Below are 26,968 nucleotides of genomic sequence, written 5' to 3' on the forward strand. Positions count from 1 at the left end.
TCAATCTGAAAGCCATATTACAGCAGGTAATATCATAATTCCTCTCTACCATAGTTCCTGAAACTTCACACACACACACACACACACAAACTCCCACCCACCCACCCACCCACCCAACACAGAGTAGGACTCCCAACACCAAAGTCACAACAGCAGACACTTAGCAAACATGCACTTACGTTTCTCTTTTTTGTTGTTGTTGTTGTTGTTGTTGCTGAATACGTTTGAAGTTGGGAAAAAAGACGACTCCCATCCAACACTGGGAACCGAGAACGATCCCGATCTGCAACTTGCACTCACTGCTTTCCTTTGGCTCATGTACACTCTTTTAAGAAGAGCCCCTTCCCTGAGGAGCGGTGAGTTCCTGGTCCGACTCGCTCACAAAGTGAGAGGTACGACTTGCCAAGTTTCTGCGCTCTCTCTCTCTCTCTCTCTCTCTCCAATCAGCACATTTGGGTGGTACCTTGTTGTCATTTGCTGCTCGGAAACCTTCGCCCAGTGAAGCTTGGACTTCCAGGTGTGCTGTGCAAAAAAAAGCTGTGCAAAAAAAAACTGTGCAAAAAAAAAACTGTGCAAAAAAAAAACCCCCCAAAAGGAGGTGTGACACAACACTCAAAAGACTTTGAGTTGGTTTAGACGTACGGTTTCACTTAAGAAAACGTGTGTGTGTGTGTGTGTGTGTGTGGTTTATGTGGAAAGATCTCAAACGATGGTCGTTTCGACATTGCATCCATTTCACAGAGTCAATTAACAAGAGGTAACTTGTGGAGACAAGTTCAGGCAGTGATGCGAAAAGGCATGTGCAACAAAGTCAATAGATTAGGGGCAGACACGAGGAACATGGGCATGTAGTTAGGGTGGGTGGGTGGATGGGTGGATGAGCAGGATAAACATTTCGAAATCTGGCATTCGCAAAACTGCGGGCAGTTGAGGGAAAGGTCGACTGCTCCAGGAATGTAAACTTGCCAGTTTTAAGCTAGTTGACCACGTTGAGTGCGAACCAACCAACCGACCAACTCACCCACGCTGTCCCGTTGTTCCGAGTCATTCTGCCTCAAAACAAAACCTATCCCCTCAATTTTCAGTTCATTTATATTCCAGTATTAAAACTGTAGTTGTTTCTTTGTTGAACCCCTACCCCACCCCCGCCACCGCACACACACACACCACACGCGCCGCAGTGCCACATTCTGGATCCCTTCCAAATCGGACCGTGGAAACTGCAGAGGATTCGCCCACAAAATACACGACCAAAACCACTTTACAGAACAAGTCTTATCGGTTAAAGGGCTTTCAGATGTCTCTGCAACCTGATCAGGCGCTGTATCATATTGCAAGGATGGTCAGCTACTAACCACATGGTTAAAACTATTATTATTATCTTCCCAAACGGCAAAATAAGTAGAAATGGCAGTTTACATGCCTACATAGCGATATCATCCAACCTGTCAAGTCTTCTTTATTACCAGATAATCATATTTGGCTCCTATTTAAATGAGGGTTGTTCTGAGGGCCAAACAGATCTGTTTAATCTGAAATACCATTGTATTCAGGATCAGAAATACCACTCCAAATATTTCCTTGCTCCTGCTTAGAATCCCTTCTAACTCCTAGGTGACATCAGGTGGATTCCATTTAATGATTCAAATTCTTCCTCTTCCCCCCCTCCCCCCTTTTTTTGACTGATTCTGGTCAATATAACTATGCAGATGCACTTTCATGCACTCTGGGATGCTACACTGTGTGATGGGCGCTATATCAATGCAAGTTTTTGTCCCATTAGCTATGGGAATAAATTGGGACATTCCTAGTCTGTATAGTTCTGTAACACACTGGGCAGTTGGCTTTACCAATGGAGTCATTGGGGAGCTGGCAATTGTGCAGTGAACACTTGCCATTGGACCAGTCAAAAATCTTCCCCAAGTAAAAAGGTAACCTTGAAATATGCATGCAAGTAAACATTAAATATAATCCAATGATTATCTAATGTCAGAGGGAGGTTTAATAAAATACATGTACAGAATGTCAAGTGCTTACATTTAATGGCGAGGACTTAAGTGGGTTAATGATCACCTATTGTTTTGAGAATGAGCTCATATCAGGATGAGGACTTTTGATTCTCCTGGCCTGATGTCTGATGATGTAGGGAAATTAAATAGGTCAAAAAACAAGTTTTGTTTTTGTTATCGAAATCTATCAAGCCTTTTTTTTTGCACTTATACAGCACCTTTCATACAATACAAATTTATATAGCACCGTTCACGTCAGGAGGATGTCCCAAGGCACTTAGCGAGAAAATCTGAAAGCACTTCAGACTGTGCGGTAAATAGGAGGTGTGGATTGGAGGGCCGAAGGCACAGGGAAAGAGAGATTTTTAAGAAGCTTTGACAAAGAGAAGGCGAGTGTGGGAAATAGGGATTTTGAAAGAAAGGGAAATCACCAGGCCAGAGTTGGCAAAGCAGAAGAAACAGCCAGGTGAATAGACTTGCAGGAGATCTCAAGTAGCTTCGGGGTGGGTCAAAGAGGAATTTGAAGATAAGTGTGAAGATTCTAAAATAAATTATCCCCTGGAGATAGGGAGGCAGTGGAGCCAGACAGCTTGAAATTGGACTAAATTGTGTTTGCATAGCTCTTAGTTTTATTTGATGAAACGTTACAAAGGATGAAAACGACAAAAGGGATATATCATCTGTAATTCACAAATAAAATTAATACTCAGTTAGAAATTATTAGCAGGAACATGACCAGAATTAGAAGTTTTACAGCAAAGGGTTTCTTGTTAAAAAAATATAAAAACAAAAAGGATATGCAATCAACTAGCTGATTAACAGTTTACTGTTTAGTGATTATAAACTATTCTAATGGGAAAAAAAACAGCATCTGGGTTTCCATATAGAAATCGTCCATAAAATTCTCTGATGGCCGCTACTGTGTTTAACCAGTAAAGCTTCTTAATGAATTTCCGCCTTTCCGGCTGAACAACACTAATTACAATCAATCAACATAATTACAGGGCGCTTCTACCCAGATCACCACTTGTTTTAATTTGCTCAGCAAATTGGATAGTTATTTTGGTTCCAGTAAATTCACTCCCGTGAGCCATTTCTTCAAATATGATGACATTATAAGGTCCACTGTGCTTCCTTCATTCGAGTACTTGTTTAAATTAGCAGCCTGTCATCATCACACCATCGTCTAAAATAAAATCATATCCATCATGAACAGTATTTTATATGCAGTGAAAGAAAAAATAATCTTGTAGAAAACTATTTACAACATAGGCGATTAAACAATTATCGTGAACATCCTAACCTTAGAGCATTCTTGTATTTATCAATAGTTTATTAAAGCACTAATATTTTAGATTACGTGTCTCTGGAAGACTCAGGAGATTTAATTCTGAATCTTTATTATAGAAAATGTCATTGGCTTTCCACATATTATCTAAAACATTACTTTTCTGTCAAATTAATTGGAGTGATGCCACAAAGGATCCCACTCCACAGAGAAGCCAAACAGTGCAACCCTTCTGCGTAGGTATTGATAAATTCACACCTCTGGCTATAGCTGGAATGACTAAAGTACTGAAGCAGATAAAAATATGAACCTCAGAAACTTGAGTCAAACTCAAACTTTCTCATTGTGTGTTCATAAAATTACAGTGTACTGAAAGGAAGTTTCCGTCCCTGCATAACAAGAGTTGCCAGTGAATCAACTTCCAAGGTATTGTTGTAAACGCAAAATCTCTAAAACTGTAGCTTCTCAGTAAAAGATAAGATAACTGTGCAGGCATCATAATTCTCAAATGAGTCATATCCCTGCATTATATTTGGATTTTCATGATCAATTTGCATCATTAGCAGTGTAAATTCAGCTTGAAAATCCAAGTATAACACAGCCAAATTGCACTCCAATTCAGCTGTTCCACTGGGATCCATTCAAACAGGTGGCTTGGTGCTGTGAAAGAGTGATGTGGCTTTCCCTATTGCAGTGGAGCTTACATGATCTCCCAGAAAGTGACACATGGGGCTGAACGTAAGGCTACATACACACTGTAGTTGTTCTATTATGTGGCACAAGTCCAATTCCCCAGTTGATTTTTGCTGATAAGTAGAATTAATTAGCCAGTGATTGGGTCAAACAAAATGTATAACACTGGTGGAGTTGACTTTCTTTGAACGTTGGAATGGTACTATTTCAGTGCAGGATCAAACTTAGTATGAAGAGACACAAGGCGCTGATAAATTTTGAAAATTTCATTTCCTAACTTACTATGCTACAGTTCCTTGTTTAAGCCATTCTGAATCCAAGAAAACAATATATCAGTTTTATATGATTAGCTGAATAATTTTAAGAATTGGAACAGTAGATGTTGTTTGGACTAGGTTCTAGTACTTGACGTGTATATTTGTCACCAAGCTGTAAATAAACTTAGGTTTGTATTCTGTATTATTGTTTGAATGTCTGCCTCAGTTGTGGGTAGTTAAAAAGGATTGAACAACTGCCTAAGGCAGGGGTAAAAGTGGATACCTTTGGACTGTCAAAGCAAAGTAATAAAATGGAAAGTTTGGCTTCAGAGCATTCAACTTTGATTCAAGTGCAAGCAATAATATTCTTTCCTAATATCAAGTATAAGCTCATCAAGAACTTTTCATTTTTTTGCACTAAAATAATAGCGCTACAGAGATTTTGAGATTCAATTCCATTAAGAGGAACACTTCTCTCTGATTTTTGCACTTCATAATATTCATAACAAATCTTTAATTGGAATTTGGTCATTTCAAAAAGCCTTCAATTCATTAATGCACTGTAGAAAATGTGCAGAATTATAATAATACTTGACTACACTACAAAGCGCTCCTCTCTGTTGATTTCCTCTTCTGTTTGATTGACCTTTCCGGGTTAAAGATTTTATCTTTCATAAAGAGAAAAATAAATTGCCTTAATACAGCTCAATTGGTAAACACCATCATCAAGTAACATTGCATTTCCTCAACTTCTGTCAATCATAATAACCACACAGAGTGGACCTGTAGCGAGACTGGAATTAAATATACCACTCAATCAGTGCAAATTATTGCAATATTGAACTAACAAAAAACACTCTTCTCTCTAGCTAAGAATTATAATTTGAAACCAGGTTGGCAGAGAGTTTTATTTACAAGGAAAAGCATCTCAACCTATTTCATAGTATGTTATTTGAATTAAGCCAATTTCATTTTTTCCCCTACCATCTTTCTCGCTGATTTTCTCCCTTTTCCCTGGTGTGTCAGAGTATCAAAGTTTGATTATGTCATTGCGTTCACTTCCAAAAGAAGCATTCAATAGTGATTAGGGGCAGAAATAATAATTTTATTTGCCACTTTCATTGCCTGCAAATATTAATTCAATCACTTAGATGGGTTGTATTAATTGAATGTGTTTCCTCTGAGTCCACGTTGTGCATGTGCCTGTACAATGGAAGTCTCTAATACCTAGTAATGTTAGGCTATACATCTAATGTTACACTGTACATTGGCAACAAACCATATGATCTGTACAAGCAACAGCTCTAAAAGCGTGGTCGAGTCCGATTCGATAACTACTTTTAAAAATGCGGTGGACGGGTATTTGAAGAGGACGGGTTTGCAGGATTATGGGGAAAAGGCTGGGGAGTGGGATTGACATTAATTGCTCTATTCAAAGAGCCGGAACAAACTCGATGGGCCGAATGGCCTCTTTTTGTACAATTCTATGATTCTAATACATCAGGACATAACAATGACACAATATGCGTTGAATTCAAAAACATTGCACCAATGTCACTTCAATAAGAGGCCACAGGTTTGGTCATAAATTGGTGGAACCAAAGCATCTGGAGATGATTTGGATTCAGCAGCTACACATTAGGATCAAGTTATACAGATTTAAATAGAGCACAATAAAAATTGATAAATCTACAGTGTTAGAGATAAAGAAAAGTACATTAATGGAGATCGCATCAGAGCAAAGAAACAGATAATAATGGAGGCAATGAATAAAAATGGATATATTTAAATATCTTATCAAACCAGCAGAATCCTTTTGTGTAATTATTACAAGCAGCAGGGCAGGAAGACATGGAGTTTTCAAGCAAGATCTTAGAAGATGAACCTTAAAAACTGATATGTTTGGTTACCGATATTAAGGTAAAATATTTGACCTTGAAAAAGAAGAATTTCAAAATGCAGAAATAAATTGCATTTGATTTTGCCAGCTTTAATGCTCACTAGGCAACACAGAAAGTAAACTAGTTGAGGCTCTGTGCCTTTCTTCTCATCTCAGACACGCAAACTGATTACACCAGTTACAGAGAATTATCCACAAGTCTTGTCTTGTCATACGTACCTGCTGATATTTGGTATCTCTGTGGAATCATTCAAGAAGGTGTATAAATCAGTCTGCGGAAATCCATGCTCTTGATATTTCTAGAAAATCAGATCAAAAATGCAAAGGTTGGCATCTAATGATTTGAAGATAACGTGAGAATCACAGAACCTGGCAGTTGTCCAATTCTAATCGGTAATCCAATCTTAACAAGACACAATACACTGAAATGAACAATAAAAACTTGCAACACACCAACCTTCACGTAGGATAACAACACAGAGCGCTCACAAAGATGGGTGTTGAATATCGAACAAAGGGCGAAAGGGATGGAGGAAGATGACTCCAGGTGCAGTTGGAGAGGTAAATCTGGTAACAGTGACATAAAAGAGATATACTTTCTGATTTTGAATAAAAGTATTACTTACTTTGATAGTTTCGTAAGTATCCTGAATGAGTGCAATGAAGAGGCTCAAAATCATGTAAATGAAGAGACTGATGAAGCTGTAGAGATAGAGCCTGCTAAACAACCAAAGTAAATTGCTCTTTTCCTGTAATTCTGCAAAGGTTGCAAACATGTCGTCGCCGTTGACCAGAGAGAAAAGGCATTCGGCAACGGTACTTAAATTCTCAAACTAAAAGAAAAATAAAGTAATTTAAATCAATCAACATATGTATACTTAGATGGAAAGTTCCTAATCATACATTTTTTTTCATTAAAGTAAAAGTCTCAGGACTGCGTGGAAGTTTGTGTTAACCTAAGCACATTTCTTGCAACTCAACCAAGGAACACCATCAACTGTGTCTGTTGAGATTTCATGGGAGCAACATTCCCCTTGAGTGAGGAGGATGGAATTTAAGTTACAAAAACTGCAAATACAACAATTGTTGCAAAATATATTCTCCAATTGAAATATTATTTATATCTTGTTGTTGTCCCTATACAGAGAGAGAACAAAATTGCAACAACAGATCCAAGATTAATGTGGATATCACTACAAAAGAATTACACAGCTTTACCAATTACAAGTTGAGTTTTGAATGTTATCAATCTGAATCAAGAGGTTTAGTGGGGCTAGTTGGATGATTGAATAGCCTGTTTCTGTGTCATAGGAATCTACCCAACATGATGTAACTCTGTGTGACCTTAAAATCCTCCTTCAATAGTATTGTGAACTGCTGTATGTTGATGCACATGGCAAAAAAAGTTTCATCTGAGTGGCTATGGTACGATTTGCTTGCAAAGTATTGTGAAAAGCAAATTAAAACTAAATTGCAATATAGTTTTACCACCAAATAGCAATGGGTAAACCTAGTCCTAATGCTGCCTGTTTTAGTATCAATGTTTTCTGTCACAACACTGCCATCTTATGGAAAACCTTATCACTCCCTCTATTTGTAGGAAGAACACTGATGTGCACAATTGGCTGCGCATTTCATCCACAAAACACACAGTCACTACATTTTACAGTATATTCTATGAAGTGCTTTGAGATGTCTCAAAGACATGATAAGGCGCTATATCAAATGCAAGGATTATTATTATTATTACAAAGAACTCCAACAAAAACAACTTTTTGCTCATATATGTGTCCCTATAACACTACAAATCTGTAAGTCATTTAAAATGAATTAATAAAAGATGACAATGATTACCTTTGCGTGATAAGGTCCTAATACAATCCATCCACAGAATGTGTAACCAAGGTAAATTATACCTGCACAGCAGCAAAACCGCAGTACTTTGGGAAAAGCCACTCCCATTGTTAAAATGAGCACCTGTGAGTACACAGGAAAACATTTTAAGCTCTGAATTGAATACCAGAAAAAGATTTAGAAAAAAATCATTATTCTGAAATGATCCTTACATTATATTTCTGGAAATATCCCAGGTATCTTATGACTCCAACCCAAACAAACAATGTAGAGGTTCCAAGTAAAATGCTGCAAATATCATATGTTGTGAGGTTCTGAAATTAAAAACCATAAGTTATTACACACACCTAGAGTAATGCCAATAGGTGAGTTCAACTCTTGATCAGACTAAAAAAATTGGCAGTATGAGATTCTCATCTTTGTTAGCTCTGCAATTTATCAGACAGTAATGCCTCAGTAACGTATAAAAATGGTTAGTAATCTTTAAAGTGTCAGATAACATTAAGATTTTGGAACACTTCCCAATAATCAGCCAACAACAGGATTATAACATAACCCTAAGACTGTGAAGGTCAAATATCTGCCCACAACAATAACGATTTCCTGCTTCCGTATCACCTCAAACCAGGGACACAAAAGTTTATTTGACTTTAAAAGAAACGTATTTTGTTTAAAAAGGTTGGTGGATTGCACTTGCAGAACTGCTGATGACTCAATTCTCAGTATTTTGTGGGTTTTTGCAAGTGTTTTGTTTTGAAACATGCCAATGTTTCTCAAAAACATAATGTCTTTCTTACAAAGGGCCTCCTACTTAGCTGAAGTTCCTTGGAAAAACTTGAGATATGGAACAAACAAAGTCATGTGATGGGAGGGTAGATATTCTGGAAGGATGAAATCAGATGGGCTGAAGGGCATTCTTCATCCGAACTAATCTTGTTATCTTGTGAATGGAACAGAATATCCTCCCTTGAAAGAATAACATTTATTTGAAGTAGTTTCACGTTTGATAAGCTATTGTCCACCTGTAAATAGGTTACATTATCTCTGAGCACTGCTGGATATAGTTGTCGGTGTTTGCCTACAAAAATACAGTGCATCTTGTGAAGTGTTTTCAGACGTCCTCTCAATGTGAAAGGGCTTCACAAGATGATATGACTTTGCAACTTTGCACAAAATGCGAAGTTATTGCTATAGCTCAATATCAAAGAGCTAAAATATATGTAAGGATGTATCAGAGATAAATAAACCTAAGGATAATTATTATAATTTATTCTGCACCTCCTATGTGCAGTCATACTTTTTGGATGTGTATCCTCTTGTGTCAATATAATTTCCGTATCTAGACTAGTCTTATGGCCACTTCTATATACCTGCAAGTCCAAGTGTAACCTAACAGGGGGCTGAGAGGACAGGTAGTGCACTGGCTAGAGACTTGAAGAGAAAATAGAGAGATGTGGAATCCCCTCAAAAATAAGGGAAAAAAAAGTCATATTCTAAAGAAATGTGAAAATGTAAAGAGTCTAAAGATTGTTAATTTACACCGTGTTAACACTCTTCAGTTCTCACCTTTACGGTAATCTCCATCTTCATGATGGAGCCAGTTATAGTCATCGTATCGCTGATAATGATCATGATGTACCAGCCGTTCAAAAACTCCAAACGATCAGACAGACACACATTGAAATTATATTTCCTCAGAAAGAAACTTGCAAATCTCTGGAACCACAAAGCATAATTCATTATGTGTTACATACCGAGTGGAAAAAGGAATTCCAATTCTGACCAAAACATTTGAAAGTTGTTCTAATAACAAATGCAAAGGTTTAACTCGGAAAGTAAACTGCCCTGGGGGAATCAAAGGAACCATAGCTTGCAATTAAAAAAAATCACTAAATAATGAACTTTGTTCCTTTATGAACAATTATAAAACATTGGACTTTTTTTCCCCCAATTTTTAAAAATGTTTCTCCCCATTGGCACATGTTCCTTGTTTCTAGCCTCTTCGCCCTAGGTACGGGTCCATACATACATGAGCACTGGCAACCAGTGCCTACCGGAAGAGCTATAACACATTGCTGTTTTTGTTTGCCTATCACCACACCTAAGAAATAAGTGATATTTACAAACAGCTAGTAGTTCATGTATTGGCCACACCAAAAAGCCAAGTTCCTTCCTTTTTTTTTTATTTGATCATTTTTTACGTTAAAGCTTTATAATGTACAGGAATGTGTTGTGCAGCTCAACTGCAACAAATTTTAACAGTGAATTAATACTTTGTCAAATGTTTATTATACAGTGAGGTTTGTACATCACAATAAATGCAGCACAAACATACCTTTTGCAGTGATATAGCAAGGATAATAGACCGCGTGCAAAGAATAAGTGACATCAAGCAAATCAGCATGATAAAAACGTCAAAGATCAAGATATAGTGAGAGCTCTTGGAGACTGAAAAACAAATAGAGTTGTTCTTAATCACAATGTGCCCACGTGTGTAGGTGCCAAATATAAGGCCCTAAGAAATCTAACGTCATTTTAAACTTTATTTCAATAAAATCTAATGTTTTCAACTGGGTACATTGCTCTAGTATTAAAAATTTAATCCAGCACTTGGCTCTTAAGGGTCAAAACATGTATACCTGCATTTAATGCAAAGGTTATCCCAAGCTGAATAAGTCTAACTCCATCACGACATCCAATATTTTAATTGTACAGGAATTCAAAGATTGAACCTGAAATGGACCCCACGATACTTTTCAAAGTGGTGAAAAATTTAATTTCAGCGCCTTGGGACGTCCTCCCAACCTGAAAGGCGCTATACAAATGTAATTTTATATTGTATTGGTTGCTTTGTCATGATAAGAACAGCAGAAGCTGTTTAGATTATAAGCTGAAATGTAATTCAATGGTAGGCGTATGGTTGCTTGTTCAACATAGGATGAACAGGAACAAACTATTTTAAGCAGTTACATTCATGGAAAAAAAATAACTTTCATTGTCTTGTGATTTGGAACATGGAGTACTTACGGGAGTCAGATATATCCCAGTCATTGCACTCTTGAATTGCAGCATCACTGTCCAGAAATATTTTAATGATTCCACTGTGGACTGTATTATCAAAAGTAATCTGAAGTAAATGAGAATATTATTTTTGGGTATACTTTACACTTTGTCAGGGTATAAGGAGCTGAATCATCTTCCTACATGAGCAAATATCTTACTGAAGTATTCAAGATTCTAAAAGGAATAGATTTTGAATTAACCTTCTCATTCAACAAAACACTTCAACAAACAAAGAAGTGTTTTTAAGTGCTTTTTAATGAATTTTAGGCTGAAAATTCTAATTGAATTACTGTATCCAAATAAGAAAGTCAATATGTACTTGGCTTGTTACTTGAACTTTAATCCTTAGTTTCCTTATATAATCTTGATCACTATTATTTTACATCTCCCCTATTCAACACCATCTTCACATGAAAGGGGAGGGGAGAAAGAAAACGTTTACTTACGGTAATCAAAAATTCATAGCAATCTGGCAATTCATTATATTGGAAGGCTTGTAAGTCAATTCCTTTCAGTCTAAATGAGATTTCTATTTGTACAAGCCTAAAAAAACCAATGCAATATAAGAGGAAAACAAGGGAAACTGTAAGCACAGAGGCAGCTTTATTTCTTAGCAATGTTGAACAGTCAGCATTAAATATTATTATTGTTGATATTCACAGTTAGAGATTATAAATACGCTTACCTGTAAAATTCCAAAATAAAAAACGATGAGTTGCTCATTTCCCATTTTTCGGAGACTTTATTTGCTGCAATAAGTGGCTCAATATTCAAGCAATCTGGGAATAAAATAACTCAAGTGTTATCATTTATAATAAGAATTACATTTTCCAAGGATAGAAATATCCTCCTGGTTCTCAAAGACCATGTCACAAATATGTTATAAACTGTCTGGATGAAACAGGTAAATCAGGTACGGATTTTTCAGTTTGGTGAACACTTTTTTTAAGTTCAAAGGATTCAATTGATTTATATTACAATCTGGTAACCTACCAATGGGACTAAGACAAGTGATCGCCAGGAAGCAAACCCACAACCTTCTGACCCAAAGGTGACAGTGTTAGCAACTCAGCCAAAAGGACACCTGTCAGAAATATCACACTGGTGCAATTGAGGTAGTCAAGAGGGTGCTTTATATAATGGAATGAATTATTTTTTTCTCTGTACTATTCAAATCATTTCCTTAAACATTTTTCTCACCGGTTTCAATCCTTGAATCAATTATTGATCTGTTCACGTTCTCTGAAGGTACGGGTGGACTTTTCACATACAGCTGTTTGCAGACTGTTAACGCTGTTAGATTATTTTCATCTTGTACATAACCATAATTTCCAACAGTCACATTGTGTAATTGCAGGTACTGGGGGGGTAAGGGGACAAAAGCGGAACACATATTGAAACATTTTTTGCATAGTAAAATTGAAAAGAAATGAAAGACAGAAAAAATAACATAATGCAAATATACAAGAACAATAATATTGGTTCCCTATGCATTGTATTTTTCATAATGTGGTTGCTGTGATATTGAACATAGACAACCACACTATAATAAGGTTGTCGTGTACATTTTCAAGTCAAATTAAGCTCGAATAAAATTCTGTTTTAACATACCTGATTGATTGCATAAAACATGCTATCATACACATCTTGCCGATTATATACAGCAAAGCTATTACCATCCTCTCGAGCACCTTGAAATCCTTTAAGGAAGAGGTGTTTAAATGCCAATGAGTTCTCTTCTTTAAATGATGCAACCAGATGGTTACTCAGCCCAAACAAAACCAACTGAAAGAGAAAACAGTCATTATTGAACCATGAATTCGAAAGTTTCCATCATCTCATAAACTTTCATATTAACTTGCTTTCAACCTCATCACAAAAAATTTAACCACTGAAATATGACTGCGCATTTAAAAATGAAAAATAGTAATATCAACACAGTATTAGATGATTTGTGATTACTGTAAAATATACCAACTAACAATTATCATAAACATATGGTGAATATCAAGGTTTATTGAACTAATGATAAAGTACATCACCAGAGGAATTGAACAATGCAACAACTGCAGCACAAATAAAAGATTGCACCATTACTTTGTTTGTAGCATAGAGCTTCATTATAAAGCACAAACTCAATAGGAAGGGATTCAGCCCATCGAGCATGCTCTACCAGTTGATCAGTTATTGGCAGATCTTTTAATCCCATTTACCATTCCCTTTCTCTTTAATTATTAATATTATGTAAATCGTGCATAGCGTTTTATCGCATCTTTGAGAGAACAAATCAAAGCGCTTCACAGGATCTTACTTGAAGTGTAGTGACTGTTTATTTGTGGGCAAACACGGTGGCCAATTTGCACATTGAATTGAATGAGTAACTTTATTTGGAGGATTGTTGGCCAGATGCCATGAGAATCTCCCTTCTCCTTTTGCACAGTGCCAGGAGATCTTTAATCTTTAATGAACAGGCAGAAGGGACTTCAGTTAAACATCTCATCCAAAGGGCGGCACCCCCAACAATGCAGCTCTCCCCCTACACTATATTGTCACTATATACCGAGAGCAAATAAAAGTTGATAGATTGCTGATATAAATGGTACTACAATTACCTGTGTTGTGACCAGAACTATTTTCAAAAGCTGCAAACAAAGTTTCCAAGGAAGTTGGCACCTGGCTCTGTATTTTTCACATGGGCTCATAAAAAAAAACCTTAGATCTGCTTTCAGATTGATCTCTTCGCTGGTCATGTCTGGGGATGACACTGTGGTGCTCAATAAGAGAGTTGGGTCATCCAAAGCAAATCACTTTGCAGGCATTCTCATTGCAACTTCTGTGAAGCATATCAGTTGGAACCACTCTGATGAGAAATGTCAAGAAAATCCAGAATCACTTTTTTTTATTTTGTAACAAGTTAAAGTCAGGATATTAAACATAGAGCACAGATGATCAGGGTAAACTGATCTATTCCCAATCTTTTTGAGCTCACCTGGAATGCTGAATTAGATACACTCACTGTTGGCATCAATTGATCGATCTTGCTCTTTGAAGTCTTATGGCCAGTGGCTACTAGAAAAGGATATAGTGACTTCTCTCTCTATATATATATATATGAAAATATATAAATAATTAGAGAGATAATATTATAATAAAACAGGTGGCATCAACCTAAATAGTTTTAAACAAACAAATAATACACGACTAATAACATTACTGTCGGCTGATAGGGATGGTGCTGTGATAAGGACCATAAAGAAGTTGTAGGCAAACAGTGTATAACCGGGTTTGGAGAGAGATTGTTTTTAAAAGGAAAGGAAGTCAGCACAGCAGGCTAGTGCCCTGGGTTTTAAAATGTATTTTTGTTTGTTTGTTTACCCTTTTTTTCTTTAACTTAGTAGTTTTTCCAGGAAGTCAGCTTGAAGAGAGTGAGTTAACTGTAGACACGTCAAGGCTGTTGTCAGGGCAGGCAGAAAAGTGTGGATGGAGGAGACTTTCTCTCTCTCTCTCTGATGTTCTTCTTTCGCTGGTTTCGTGATCAGTGAGGCTCCTTGAGGGAAACTGAAAGCAAAGCTGCCACCGGACTCGACCTATAACCTGGGCTCAGCAAACACTGTGTGTGTGTGTGTGATCCCAGCTGATCCCAGCCTCCAGGTCCAGGGCTGGTCAGTCACTCCCAAACCCAAAGTGGCACTGACTGAACCTTGTCACTCAATCACATGCAAACTTAGGTCACATGCAAAACAGGAACGTCGACTAATTTTTTTTTGCAGTATTGTGGATCAAAAGTCACATAGGGAAGTTTGATTAAAGAAAACAGACCGAAAAGGATAAGGCCATGCACTGTATTTGTTTTACCTAAAGTGAAGATTATTTGCTCCCTTTGAAAATCATAATGAAGCAATGGAAAGGTGTCCACCAGTAATGCTGCTTATATTACTAATACTCGCATTTGGCATAGTGCCTTATCACACCTTTGAGACGTCTCAAAAAGCGCTTCCCAGAAGTTACTGCAAGTGAATTGACTGTAAATTTTGTGGGCAAAACGCAGCATTTTTAAAATGTTACTTGTTTTTCCTTTGGGTTTCAGTTTTTTTTCAAAACAAGTAAACATTGTTATACTGAATGCCAGTGAGGTGGCAGCTCAGTTAAGTTGGTAGGACTCTGGCTTTTGAGATAGAAAGATATGGGTTGAAACCTCATATGTGGGACTGGAGTTCAAAGTCCTCATACAGACAAAAGTGCAGTCCTTTAAGAGAAATTGAAACCACAAGATTTGCTATGACACCATTTGAGAAGGGAGTTTCTCCCCATGTCCTGGCCCTGTGTTCAACTAAATTTGTCATTCACCTCCTGCCTACCTCTACCCTCCCTGCCTTCAATCATCCCGGTTTCCAACACCCTGCTCAGGTCCAAATCCCTGACTGTTCAGTGCCTTAGGATATCTGCCCAATGTAAAAAACGCTATACAAATGTAATTTGTTGTTGCTTGTTCGTCAGAGAGTGCAGACTTCCCTGTTATTACGATTGGCATGAAGTTATTTGAGATATTATGATGTGATAAAAAACATTTACATTTTATAATGTTTTAAGACATTAATTGTTCACACGATGACAAAAAAACACCAATTTTTTTCACAACTTTGTCTGGTTCATTTCCTGAAACAGGATGTTGTGACAAAGCTTGGTTGCGTTAAAACTAGTAAAATACAAGAAACTTGCTCAGAATTGTTCCATCTCTTGGACAGGAAACAAGAAAACACTCATCATCTGACACTCAAGTGAGAATACTGAATGAAGTTATTTTTTGCAATTGAGACTTCAAATTAGGCACAAGCTACATTTTGTTCATATAATGTGACAAGTTGAGTCCCATTAAATGTGGTCACTAATCAATCAAAGGAACAAAATTTTGATCATATCATTGAATTAATACTCCAGATTTAAATCAACTCGAGGACCAAGCTTGCTTCTCATTTGTTCCATTGATAGGATTATGTACACTGAGATACTCCAATGATTGAAGGGTTACTATATAAATAGAAGCTGATGTATCATGAACTTGTAGTTTAAATGCAACAATTTTAGGCTGTGTACTTTTTGCAAATTTACGCAATCATTGTTAGCTGTCTGGAGTTTCATACTGTTTAATTATTGACCAACATGAAATTATGTTTCATTACAGACTGGTACCAGAAATGCAATACTCACTTTCTTTACAAAGACCAGATTAAATATAGCAAGAAGAATATGGAGTAAACTGAACAAGTAGTTACCCTGAATGAGTAGATTAGTTCAGTAAACAAATATTCCTCTATAAAATCTTGTTTCCCTCTAGCATACAAGTAAGTACCATTTGAATTTGGACTAGGTCAAACATTTTACATATATGGCTCTTTGATGTTAAAAATAGAAACCATCATTTAAACATGGAGTGGCATGAGCAATGCTGTTCAAAATGCTCCTGGTTGAACAATGTACAGTATGAGTAACTAGTTCTGGTGCAAATACACCAATACTAGGAAGAGAAAAGTAAAAATATCTAAAGATAAACAGTAGACTTAAAAATTTATCTAAAACAAATATTTCAATGTTTTAATTTTTTTTTTTTTACACACACAAGCACAAAGAACATTTTATATAGGTTAAATGTGTGGGTTTAGCTGCAGAATTAAACGACAATACTTACATTTGATTGTGGGCCTTGAACCCTCAGCCTTCTGACTCATCAGAGACCTCTACTAACTGATGTTTGATCACATCTTTTCACAATACTGCAAAGAATATCTTATCTAAACAGAATTTACATTTTATTCTTTGCAGTATATTTGTACTAGTGTTCTGAAAGATTTTTTTAAAAAAGCCAAAAAGGACTGGGATCATTTTCTAACCACATAATTTAATGGTAAACAATCATTGAAAACAAAAATCAGATGTTTCATTTGGGTGAGTTCAATTTGACACTCATCTTAGATTGAGAGTAAAGATGGGGTTGGGTTTCAAAAACAGCAATTATGCCAATTATGGGTGAATCCAGTTAACTTTAATCATTCTATTTTTTTCAAAGTGTTCTGTGGTATGACAGTGAGTGGAATTGAAGTCCATAACACAAGCACATATCCCAATTGCTTTTATGATCATAGCTATCTTACTCAGCAGAGAAGCAAGAGGTTTGGGACAAGTTTCAGCTAAACAAAGAAAGTTCCTATTGTCAAGTCAATTTAACATTAACGTCAGTAGCCATTGGACAGATTGGCTCTCTCCCATTACTGAGATACTTAATCAAAGCTGCATGCAACATAGTGAAGAACCAAAGTGTGTTCACAGAATGATTGCTTGGGTTCTGCCTATCAAACATTTTTACTTCTCACCCTGTGCCTATATGGTTCTATTATAAAACAAAGTTCACCACATATTTACAGCACACTTGCACCAGACTTGTTTTTAGTTTATGTAGCAAGGGAGAAGAAATCCAGAATCCAAGATAGAATTATGTATTTACATTATAGGGTATGAAGCCCTCACTTTTTGTAAACTGCTATGTGATTATAGTACATAAAATCTTTGCAACTTAAAATAAAGTCATTGTGGGCAGGAAATGGATACACATGTAGGAAAGGTAAAGGTTACCTTTTGTGGTGGGGGCAACAATTGGCACACACGCGTTTAAGCAACTGCAATTTCTGTACAAAAATAATCCTTCCTCCATAGATTGGGTTGCTTAAACAGGACAATGCTAATAAAATATATTCCAACTTCTTGCAACAGAACCCATTTAAGAATTACACATTCAGTTGCAAGAAAGAACAAATTACAGGTAGAATTTCAGGAAACCACTCCGGCCCTCAGTTAAAAATTCTATTTTAAAAGTGTAATTTAGTTTTTAAAGTTGATAAGCAGCTCCTGGTTTATGCAGTTTGGAGTAGGCTAAGCAGGTTTATTGCTCTTACTTTCTCATCAATTTCAAAACACTGTAGATCAGATACATTGTGGCACTAAAAATTTTCATGGTCAAGTTCTTCCTTTAACCAATCATTACTTTCAATTTTATAAAGACATCCAAAAAGGATTTGAAAATCCCTCAAAGTTGAGTGAGGCAAGCAAAATGTTTTCTCAAGAGATCCTTTCACCTCAGTGAATTAGAAACGGAAGTAGAAGACAAACAGAAGCACAGTACGGAACATTCACATGTGATCATCAAAACTTAATTAGCTCACTTCCTTATTTCCACACACTTCCTTGTGAATTGCATTATAGTTTTAAAAAATCAGCAGTGTAGCATTTTACTTGAACATACAATAAATCATTCAAACACATGGAGAATAATTAATTTCACATCTGAAGATTAAGATCCTTTGATTTATGTTGCATTTTTTATCAATCATGAAATAAATCACTTTGTTAATCTAAAACTTGTTAGACTGGTCCAAGTTTAACAATTTGTTTCAAATCCTTCACTGTTATGATCAGGTATACATACAATTTGTTAGATTCTACATGTTAATGGAGTGATACAACTAGAAATACTATTCCACAGTGAGACTTTTAAGCAATTGACGATGCTTTAAAATTCCATTGCCACACTTTTCAGAAAAAACAATTGGCTTACTGATCTGGTTACTTTTATTTAAGAAACAAACTTGCATTTCTTAATTGTGCTACTGGTAAAGGCATCCTTAAAAGATTAGAATAAATAATTTTGATCCAAGCCACAACATATTAAAAGTCCAACCAGAATATAAAGTTAATACAGTATTACTCTCAAGCAGAAATGGTACATCAGCGCAGCACGTGGTTAGTATAAGGAAATACTCATTATGTCAACGTAGCCAAATATGGCATCACCATAGGCCAGACCAGCTTGCTTGACTTATCTAGGCTACTTCATTTTTACATTAATACTTGTGAACCACTATTTATCCTTAACATAGATTTGTTATCCAGTGCAAATTAGAGCATGTGATTTACAGCAAGCGCTTCAATGCTTAATCTCCTCATTTTCAGCAGGAAGGAATACAAACAAATCGTTCAAAGAGTACAAGAACTCAAGTTTTCCTTCTCCCGTTCCATTCAGTTACATGGTCCACTTTCCATTTTATTAAACCTATAAAACAGAAATCTTTGTCAGTTTCATTCAAAGGCACCAAATATGTGCTTCAAAACTATAGAAACATTTTCTGTTGTGAACATTGATGTCATTAAAATGCAACAAGTTTCAGCTTATGATTTTTTTATGTTAGACATCCTTGCATTAGAAACCATTTTCAACTGAATGGTAGGTATCATTGTTTAACAATGATTTAGGTAACTCAGCCCATACATTAATTTCAGACACTGACCCATTACAACAGCAGTAGAGAGATGTAGGCATCTCCTCTTCTAGTCTGAATCTGCCAGAATCTGGTAGGTCTTTGCATTCTGCCATGAAGTTATGTAAATCAGACTGTGGAAAGCCTTCCTTTTGGTAAAGCTGAAATAAATACATCACAGCAAGTTTTGTTCAGTAACCCAGTAAAGCTGACAAGCTTGATTCTGCTTTCTCAAATGTGATAGTTTTAAGTACAATGTTGCCATCAAACTCACCACTATCATCAGAAACAAACATTTCAGAATAAAATTGCAAGAACCATAATATAACAACATTATTAGTTCAGCTCTATACTACACAAGCAAACAAAATGTAACAGGAGTTTCAAAGTGTTATATTTTCAAAATACCATGTAGCAGGTTTAAAATAAACATGAATAATGTGTTAGGCATTGTGGACTGCTATATCCCAAATAATAATAAGTCAATATACCTGCAGAGTTTGCAAAGGTCATAAAATATTGGTTGATAATAGAACACTTAAAACCACTAGTATCACATTGGAAGAAGGTAATAAGTTCAATACCTTTATAGTTTCATATGCATCAGTGATGAGAGCAATAAAGAGGCTCAAAACCATATAAATAAAGAGACTGATGAAGGTGGACAGGTAGATCCTGCTGAACAGCCACACAATATAGTTTTTCTCCTGCATTGCTGCAAATGTTGCAAACATGTCATCCCCATTGATTAGAGAGAAAAGGCATTCGGAGACCACATTCAGAGAGCGAAACTGGAGTGAAAGAGAGTTCTATTTTCATTAATGTTAGCAGAACTGCTACAATATTTTTAACAAATGGAATAAAAGTTTTATTGCAGACAGTTTACAAAGAACTGCACTTTTATACTGGAGTACCAGAATATGACTTGATATTTTCTTGCTTCTCTAAAATCTTGGGAGTACAGAAACATCCTCACTAAGAGATTAATTTTGACTATTAATATGACAACGCTCAATGTACAACAATCTTTTCAGTTATGACAGACAAAATTCAAACCCTTTAATTTACTTACACAGATAAACCATACTAAGACACATGCACTTTTATTTACAGATCCCAAACACAACATGGAGTATTGAAAGAACAGTTGTGTTTTGGTCTACCTTTTCATGGTAAGGTCCTAATACGATCCATCCACAGAAACAGTAACCCAAGTAAATCATAGCTGCACAGCAGCAAAATCGAATGACATTAGGAAAAGCTGCTCGAAGTGTTAAAATAAGAACCTTTAATGAAAAAATGTTAAGAGTTATTTCATGAAATAAATACAAGTGTTTAAGGTAAAATAAAAAGACCGAACGAGGAGTACAGATCCTTTGTATATCTTACATTGTACTTTTCAAAAAAACCTAAGTAGCGGATGACTCCAACCCAAACAAGCAAAGTTGACGTCCCCAGCAATATACTGCAAACATCATAAGATGCAAGACTCTGCAAGAAAGGAAAATTAGTCTTAATCTCATTCAGAACATTTAGAAGAATAAAAATTGTACTATAGAAGAATGTGCAGCTTTGCTAATATGTGAAACAATCCATACATTTACCAATTGCAAGACAATATGACAGCACTTACATTTTATACATTTGACACAATTCTTGGAACAATTATGCCTCTGGACTAGGAAAGGCATGAATAACAGTTCAGATTAGCTCAACAATTTGGTTCGATTTCAAGTATGGCTTCAAGATTATGTTGTGTATGAGTATGCCATTTGTGAAAAAAAATGTTCTTTAAGAATATTAAAGAAATCCCCTCTTTTTAACTTGATTTAAAAAAATAATATACATAGCATAGGTATGCACCAGCCCACTCCCGAGGATGCAGAAACCAACTCAACAATGTGTCCATTCCTGTTTTTCTAACTTGGCGTCTTATATTGTCGTTCCCCAACACACAGTCCCACCACATCACCTGAACTACCGTATCCCACTTCAACAGAATTTTAGAACCAGAGACCATTTAGGAACAGAAGCAACTAAACTAAGTCAGTAAAAAAAAAGTACATTTTTTAACCCCAGATTCACATACAATATTAGGCCATTGCTCACCTATGTTATTATGTGAACTCACCTTTGCGTCTATTTCTATTTTTAGTACAGATCCAGTAATCGTCAACGAGTCACTAACAATGATCAAGATGTACCAGCCATTCACAAATTCCATTCGCTCAGACCAGGTCACATTCTTATTGTAACGAAGGTTGAAGAAGTAAGCAAACTCCTGTAAAGTTGTAAAAGTAGAAATAAAAAAAGTTACTGATAAATTTACTTGACCCACAGAACTAGACATCAAATACATTTAGCAAAATACATACTTGTTGCAGCTTTATTCCCTTTATAACAGAACGGGTGCAGAGAATTAGTGATGTCAAACAAACCAGAATGATAAAGGCATCAAAGGTCATCTTGAAGTTAGTTTTCCTTTGTGCTTGGGGATGGGGAAGGGGGGACGGGCGGGGAAGGGAAAGAAAGGGGAGGAAAATAAAAAGTTATTAACAATGCAGGACAAAGGCAGACTCTACTGGTAATCAGTTACAGCCTGCAGTTTACATTTTACAAAATCTCCAATGCACCATCTAGTGGACAAACTAATTCAACAGTGAGTACTTTAGTTTAAACTATACATATAAACTTAATTATATCAAAAGAACAATTCCAAAAGCGTAGGAAATCACATGCAGAAGGAGGAAAGAAGATAAGGAAGATAAATCAGTTCTAGTTAAGTAAAGTAGTGCTCTGGTATCAAACAACAACCCAATGGTCATTCTCCCGTAATACATACATTTCCTCCTTAAAACTACCTTTAATAACCTGTTTTACTGCACAAAGTCGTTATCTTAAAACTGTGAGGTTGAATTTTGTTATGTCATACAGATGCAAATACTGAACAGCCAATATAACGGGAACATTACACAGACCTAGATTACACGGAGGCAGTGTGCTATTGGACTCTTATCTCCCAATTCAAGGAATACAGAAATTTACTTACCAGCTCCAGCTATATGCCAGCCTCTGCATTCTCTTATGGAAACATCATTGTCCAAATTTATTTCAATTCTTCCACTGTGTGCTTTATTGTCAAACGTAATCTAAGGAAATAAAAATACAAACTTGTGCAAATCCAGATTCGGAGATCCAAACTCAATCCAAATCTGCAAGCATTACTTTACAACCGAGACTTCAACTCCATTATTAATAATCCCGTACCATGCAAGAAATCTTATCCATTTACCATAATACTAAAATAATAACAGTCTGGCAGTTCATGGCGACGGATTGTTTGCAGGTTGATTGTCTTCAGTTTAAATCCAACTTGTACCATCAAGAGCCTACAAGCATATAAAAAAGCACCACTTTTAATCCCACCAAACTTAAGATTCGAATACAAAGTTTATTTCAAAAGGCACCACATTTAAAAAAAAACTCACCTATGGAAATCCAGTGTCAAATTCAGCTCATCATTCAAAGATCCATTATGCATGGGCACTAATGGCACAATATTAAAGCAATCTGTTATGAAAGAACACATCACATCAAGTAAAAACACTGCATTGGTAGGAATATTTAGAATTGTTTTCATTTTTACAAGGATCACAAAAAGTGGCAATAGATGAGGCCATACAAATAAACTGGAAATCTTTAAGGAAATGACTAAAGTGGGTGAATATGTCTCAATATGATACTTTTAAAACTCATCAAATTAATGACAAATTGGTTGGTTGGATTGAAAACTCACTTAGCTTATATAAAGCAGAAGGTGACAAGGAATTTAGAAGGGTAGAAGAACTCGGTTTCATCCACATTTAAATGTTGCAAACAATGCGAGTTATGAATACTGAAAATTCCTGATAAACCCACAAAATGGTAGCTGCAAGAATGACTGTTTTGGGGGTATGTACAGATGGGATAAAAGAGCAGAACACTAATTTGCAAGTACCTTAAACCATCACTCCCCAAATTCTATACACATAAACATATGCTTGGTCACCTACCTGTCTCAATCTTTGGATCAACGTTAAAAGTCTCATTTCCAGGGCTAACACTTCCCCTCTTGTAAAAGTACTGACAGACTGTTAAAGGTGCCACATGACTCCCTCTCCTCTCATAAGCATGATTGCCAACAGATATGTTGTGCAACTGAATGTACTAAAAAAAGTAACATGAAATATTTGTTTATAGCTGATTGCTACACTTTAAACCAAGCACATCTAAAATTAATTTAGCTTCCTTTACCATGTTTTACATAAATTCCGAGATCTATTTCAAAACAGCTGAGGTAGATTACAATCTATTTTAAATAAAACTTTTCAATACTGTATATAACTATGCTGCAATTGTCAGATTTGAGGTTTTTTTAGGTTGCATTGCTTGGGAAAAAATTATTAAATCATTTCATTTTTCACAAAAGTATTTCAAACCATTCTTCAAAATGGTTACACAATTTAAGCCTTTGTTCGTATAAATAATTAGCTGGAATCTAATTTAAACTGATTACAACAACAACAACTTGGATTTATTATAGCGCCCTCCATGCCGGACGGCGTCTCAGAGCGCTTCACAGTAACGGATCACGGGAATGAGCCAGGGGGAGGGGGAGGAAGGCGACCAAAGGCGCGGTCAAAAAGAAATGTCTTCAACAGAGACCTGAAAATAGGAAGAGAGGGAGCGAGGTGAAGGGAGCGAGGAAGGGAATTCCAGAGCCTCGGGGCATAGTGGCTGAAGGCACGGCCGCCGAAGGTGGAGGGGAAGACTCGGGGTACGAGGAGGAGACCAGACCCAGAGGAACGAAGGCAACAGGTACTGTTTTGAGGAGAGAGGGGTCAGAGAGGTAGTGGAGGGATTTGAATACAAGGGTGAGGATCTTGAAGTCGATTATTCTATTCATGATAATGTTCATACAGATTACACGCCATACTTTTAGTATAGTATAGGAAAACAGGATTAAGAGTAGAGTCGAACCAACAGGGCAAACTATTGAGGCGTGCAATGAAATAAAACGATTCACCCACCTGACTGATTACAAAAGAAAGATATTCATAGACATCATGCTGAGTGTATACAACACAGTCGTTATTAGCGCCATCAGATTTATCTACATAGTCTTTTAGAAAGAGATGCTTAAAAGCTATAGTGTTCTCCTGTTTGAAGAGGACCACCATTTGATTGCTCAATCCGAATAGAACTAACTGAAAATAAGACAAAGACATTTTTTATTTTATATATATTACGTATATTATTATATATAAAAAAACAGGATTGAAGGGGAAAATATTTAAACTTTTGAAACATCGGAAACATTGACTTCAAATAAAAAACAAGATTTCGGTTGATGTTAATTTGAGCGTCATACAACCTTGTCAGATCTGGGAAGGTTTTTAAAACCTATGTAAAATATGGGACCTATTGCTTTTAAATAGAAATTTTAAATTTTCACAGGTTTCATCGACACTTAGATCAGCAATAAACATTTTTTTTCAGTCCTTCATTTGGCTTTGGTAAATATAGCTGAATTTATACATGGATAGAATCTTGGGTTTTACCTGAAGAGTGACCATAGCTATCTTTAGGATCTGGACTCCCAGTTTCCATGGTTTGCGACCACGAGCTTGAAATTTTTCACATGGATTCATAAAAAAAAATTTCAGTTTTCTTCTAAGCTGATCCTCAAAAGAAGGGTCATACAGGAAACTATCATCTTTCTTGAACAGAGAAGACTTAACCTCTTCGGGAGTCGAGTTGATGATCAATTCTGGATTCTCCATTTCTGGAGTAACAGGAAAGTGGATTAGAATGCCATAACAATAAGTAACCAAATTCAATTAAAAATGAGTGGACTTCCACACAGTTCACAAAGAATGATACAGCCTAAAAATAGACTGTTTAGCCTATTCTTCACATCTACACTGGTGACATTCATGATGAATGATTATGTCATTTGCAGGTAACCTACATCAACTATTTGTGCATGTTTCTAATGGTTTTGGAAATAATTTGATCAAAAGTATACAGAAAGTTTCATTAATTGAACTAATGGCTTACAAATGGGATTAAATCCAAGGATAGCAAGAAAAGTTCAGATGTATATGCCTTATATTTTTTTCAAGATTCCAAACCCACTTCTTCCATTGCAATATCAATTGGATTATACTATATTAACAAGACTATTCAACACAATCAAATAAACAGTCATTGATTTATTATTCAACGGTCGCAGAAGATGCTATTATGAGGATTCCCAGACCACTTAACAAAAAGGAAACACAAACAGAGTCCTTTTTGTAAACAAGCTAAATATTCTTTACTAAAGTAGTCTCTGAAAAGTTAATCTCATTTTGCAAAACTTTAAACTTGGGAGTTTAAAACCCTCTTGGGAAAGTTGCTAAATCATGCAGTTAAATAGTCGGTTTGATATACTATTAAACATATGTTTATAAAATAAAGAGCATTATTAAAATACATATATAATATGTATGGATATGATGTCAGTCGTGGAGACTCTCTGAACTGATCAAATGAAACAAAAGGTCACAGAAGATGCAATTCTGAGGATTTCCAGACCACATAACGAAAAGGAAAACACAAACATACTGTATATGTTATTTCCTCGTCCCAGAGAAAATGCATAAAATCGAGGTGGAAGTCCATCTCAGTTTCATACCCTGCACTTTCCAACCAGTCAGAGTGCACGTCAACCCTAACAGATTCAGTTACACAAACAAGCACTCGACTCCAGTGCACAGGGAATTTTTCTGGGTCATTGCAAATATGATGCTACGCTCAAGGATTGTTTTTATTTTAATTAACCAAAAAAAAACATGTACCACCTGGGAAGAGCAAACTTAAATGAGTTTTTTTTTGCAGAGAGAGAGAGAGAGAGAGAGACTTTTTTTTTAAAAAAAAGAAAAGCCTGCGATCTGCCACGGATCCCAGTGGTTTATAAATAAAACTGACCTTGTGTTTTGTCGGAGGCTGAGGAACGCACAAATAAAAGCTGCATCTCACACTCAGAGGGTCCTGTGTCTCTCTCTGCAGTTCCCATGTCATTAATGTTTGCACAGTGACCTCCAGTTAACTTAACAAAAAAAATCCTTCCTTCCTTGCTATCTCTCTCTCTCTCTCTCTCCTCCCCTGGATTTTATACCCGAGCCCCACAATAACCCCATGACAATGATGGAGGTGATGAAGTTGTTAGCTGAAGAAAGGCCAATTTAGCCACTGTTAAGAAGGGCAATAGAGACTCACCTCCGTCCTGCTGTCTCCAGCAGTAACCTGATAATTATAGGAGGGGTTGGGCTAATAGGGGGACAGCAGACAGCGCAGCACAGCCCATTGATTCTCTGCAGCTCTCTCACCTGCTCTCACAGCCCAACGTCACACCGCAATCTGTCACTCAGGGGCTGCAGCTTCACTCCAACTCCGCTTTCAAAGGACGTGAACGTCAGCCATCGATGCAATTAAATGCCCTGCGAACGGGAGAGGGACACACAAACACACACACACACATTGCACGACTGACGCAGTCGTCTTGGACCGATCCA

At 36.4% G+C, this 26,968-nt stretch overlaps 2 protein-coding genes across 5 annotated transcripts; both read right to left on the bottom strand.

Annotated features, from left to right (window-relative positions):
* Positions 1–2,267: 2,267 nt before the first annotated feature.
* Positions 2,268–14,750, bottom strand: mcoln2 (mucolipin TRP cation channel 2). 3 transcript variants are annotated; one of them, XM_007887202.2, is made up of 15 exons: positions 14,440–14,750; positions 14,054–14,130; positions 13,677–13,924; positions 12,676–12,849; positions 12,265–12,424; positions 11,750–11,843; positions 11,511–11,607; positions 11,029–11,128; positions 10,337–10,449; positions 9,568–9,717; positions 8,214–8,315; positions 8,002–8,124; positions 6,774–6,980; positions 6,367–6,446; positions 2,268–3,195 (listed from the first exon to the last, which is right to left on the bottom strand). In XM_007887202.2, the coding sequence occupies exons 3-15, from the start codon at positions 13,812–13,814 to the stop codon at positions 3,162–3,164; spliced, it is 1,572 nt and encodes a 523-aa protein (XP_007885393.2). In that variant the 5' UTR covers positions 13,815–13,924; positions 14,054–14,130; positions 14,440–14,750; the 3' UTR covers positions 2,268–3,161. The 3 variants fall into 3 exon arrangements, with proteins under 3 accessions (XP_007885393.2, XP_007885392.2, XP_007885394.2); XM_007887201.2 differs by having other exon boundaries at positions 14,054–14,133; XM_007887203.2 differs by lacking the exon at positions 14,054–14,130.
* Positions 14,751–16,680: 1,930 nt separating this feature from the next.
* On the bottom strand, positions 16,681–26,818 carry LOC103174696 (mucolipin-3). Of its 2 annotated transcripts, none has more exons than XM_042335321.1 (14): positions 26,783–26,818; positions 24,971–25,194; positions 24,440–24,616; positions 23,423–23,576; positions 22,859–22,940; positions 22,663–22,759; positions 22,420–22,519; positions 21,746–21,858; positions 21,502–21,651; positions 20,760–20,861; positions 20,534–20,656; positions 19,955–20,161; positions 19,401–19,531; positions 16,681–19,165 (listed from the first exon to the last, which is right to left on the bottom strand). In XM_042335321.1, exons 2-14 carry the CDS (start codon positions 25,190–25,192, stop codon positions 19,132–19,134), a joined length of 1,692 nt encoding a protein of 563 aa, XP_042191255.1. In that variant the 5' UTR covers positions 25,193–25,194; positions 26,783–26,818; the 3' UTR covers positions 16,681–19,131. The 2 variants fall into 2 exon arrangements, with proteins under 2 accessions (XP_042191255.1, XP_042191256.1); XM_042335322.1 differs by lacking the exon at positions 26,783–26,818 and adding an exon at positions 26,673–26,682.
* Positions 26,819–26,968: the final 150 nt, after the last annotated feature.

This window comes from Callorhinchus milii, unplaced genomic scaffold, assembly GCF_018977255.1.
Source record: "Callorhinchus milii isolate IMCB2004 unplaced genomic scaffold, IMCB_Cmil_1.0 Scaffold5, whole genome shotgun sequence".
In the NCBI taxonomy this organism is placed as follows: Eukaryota; Metazoa; Chordata; class Chondrichthyes; order Chimaeriformes; family Callorhinchidae; genus Callorhinchus; species Callorhinchus milii.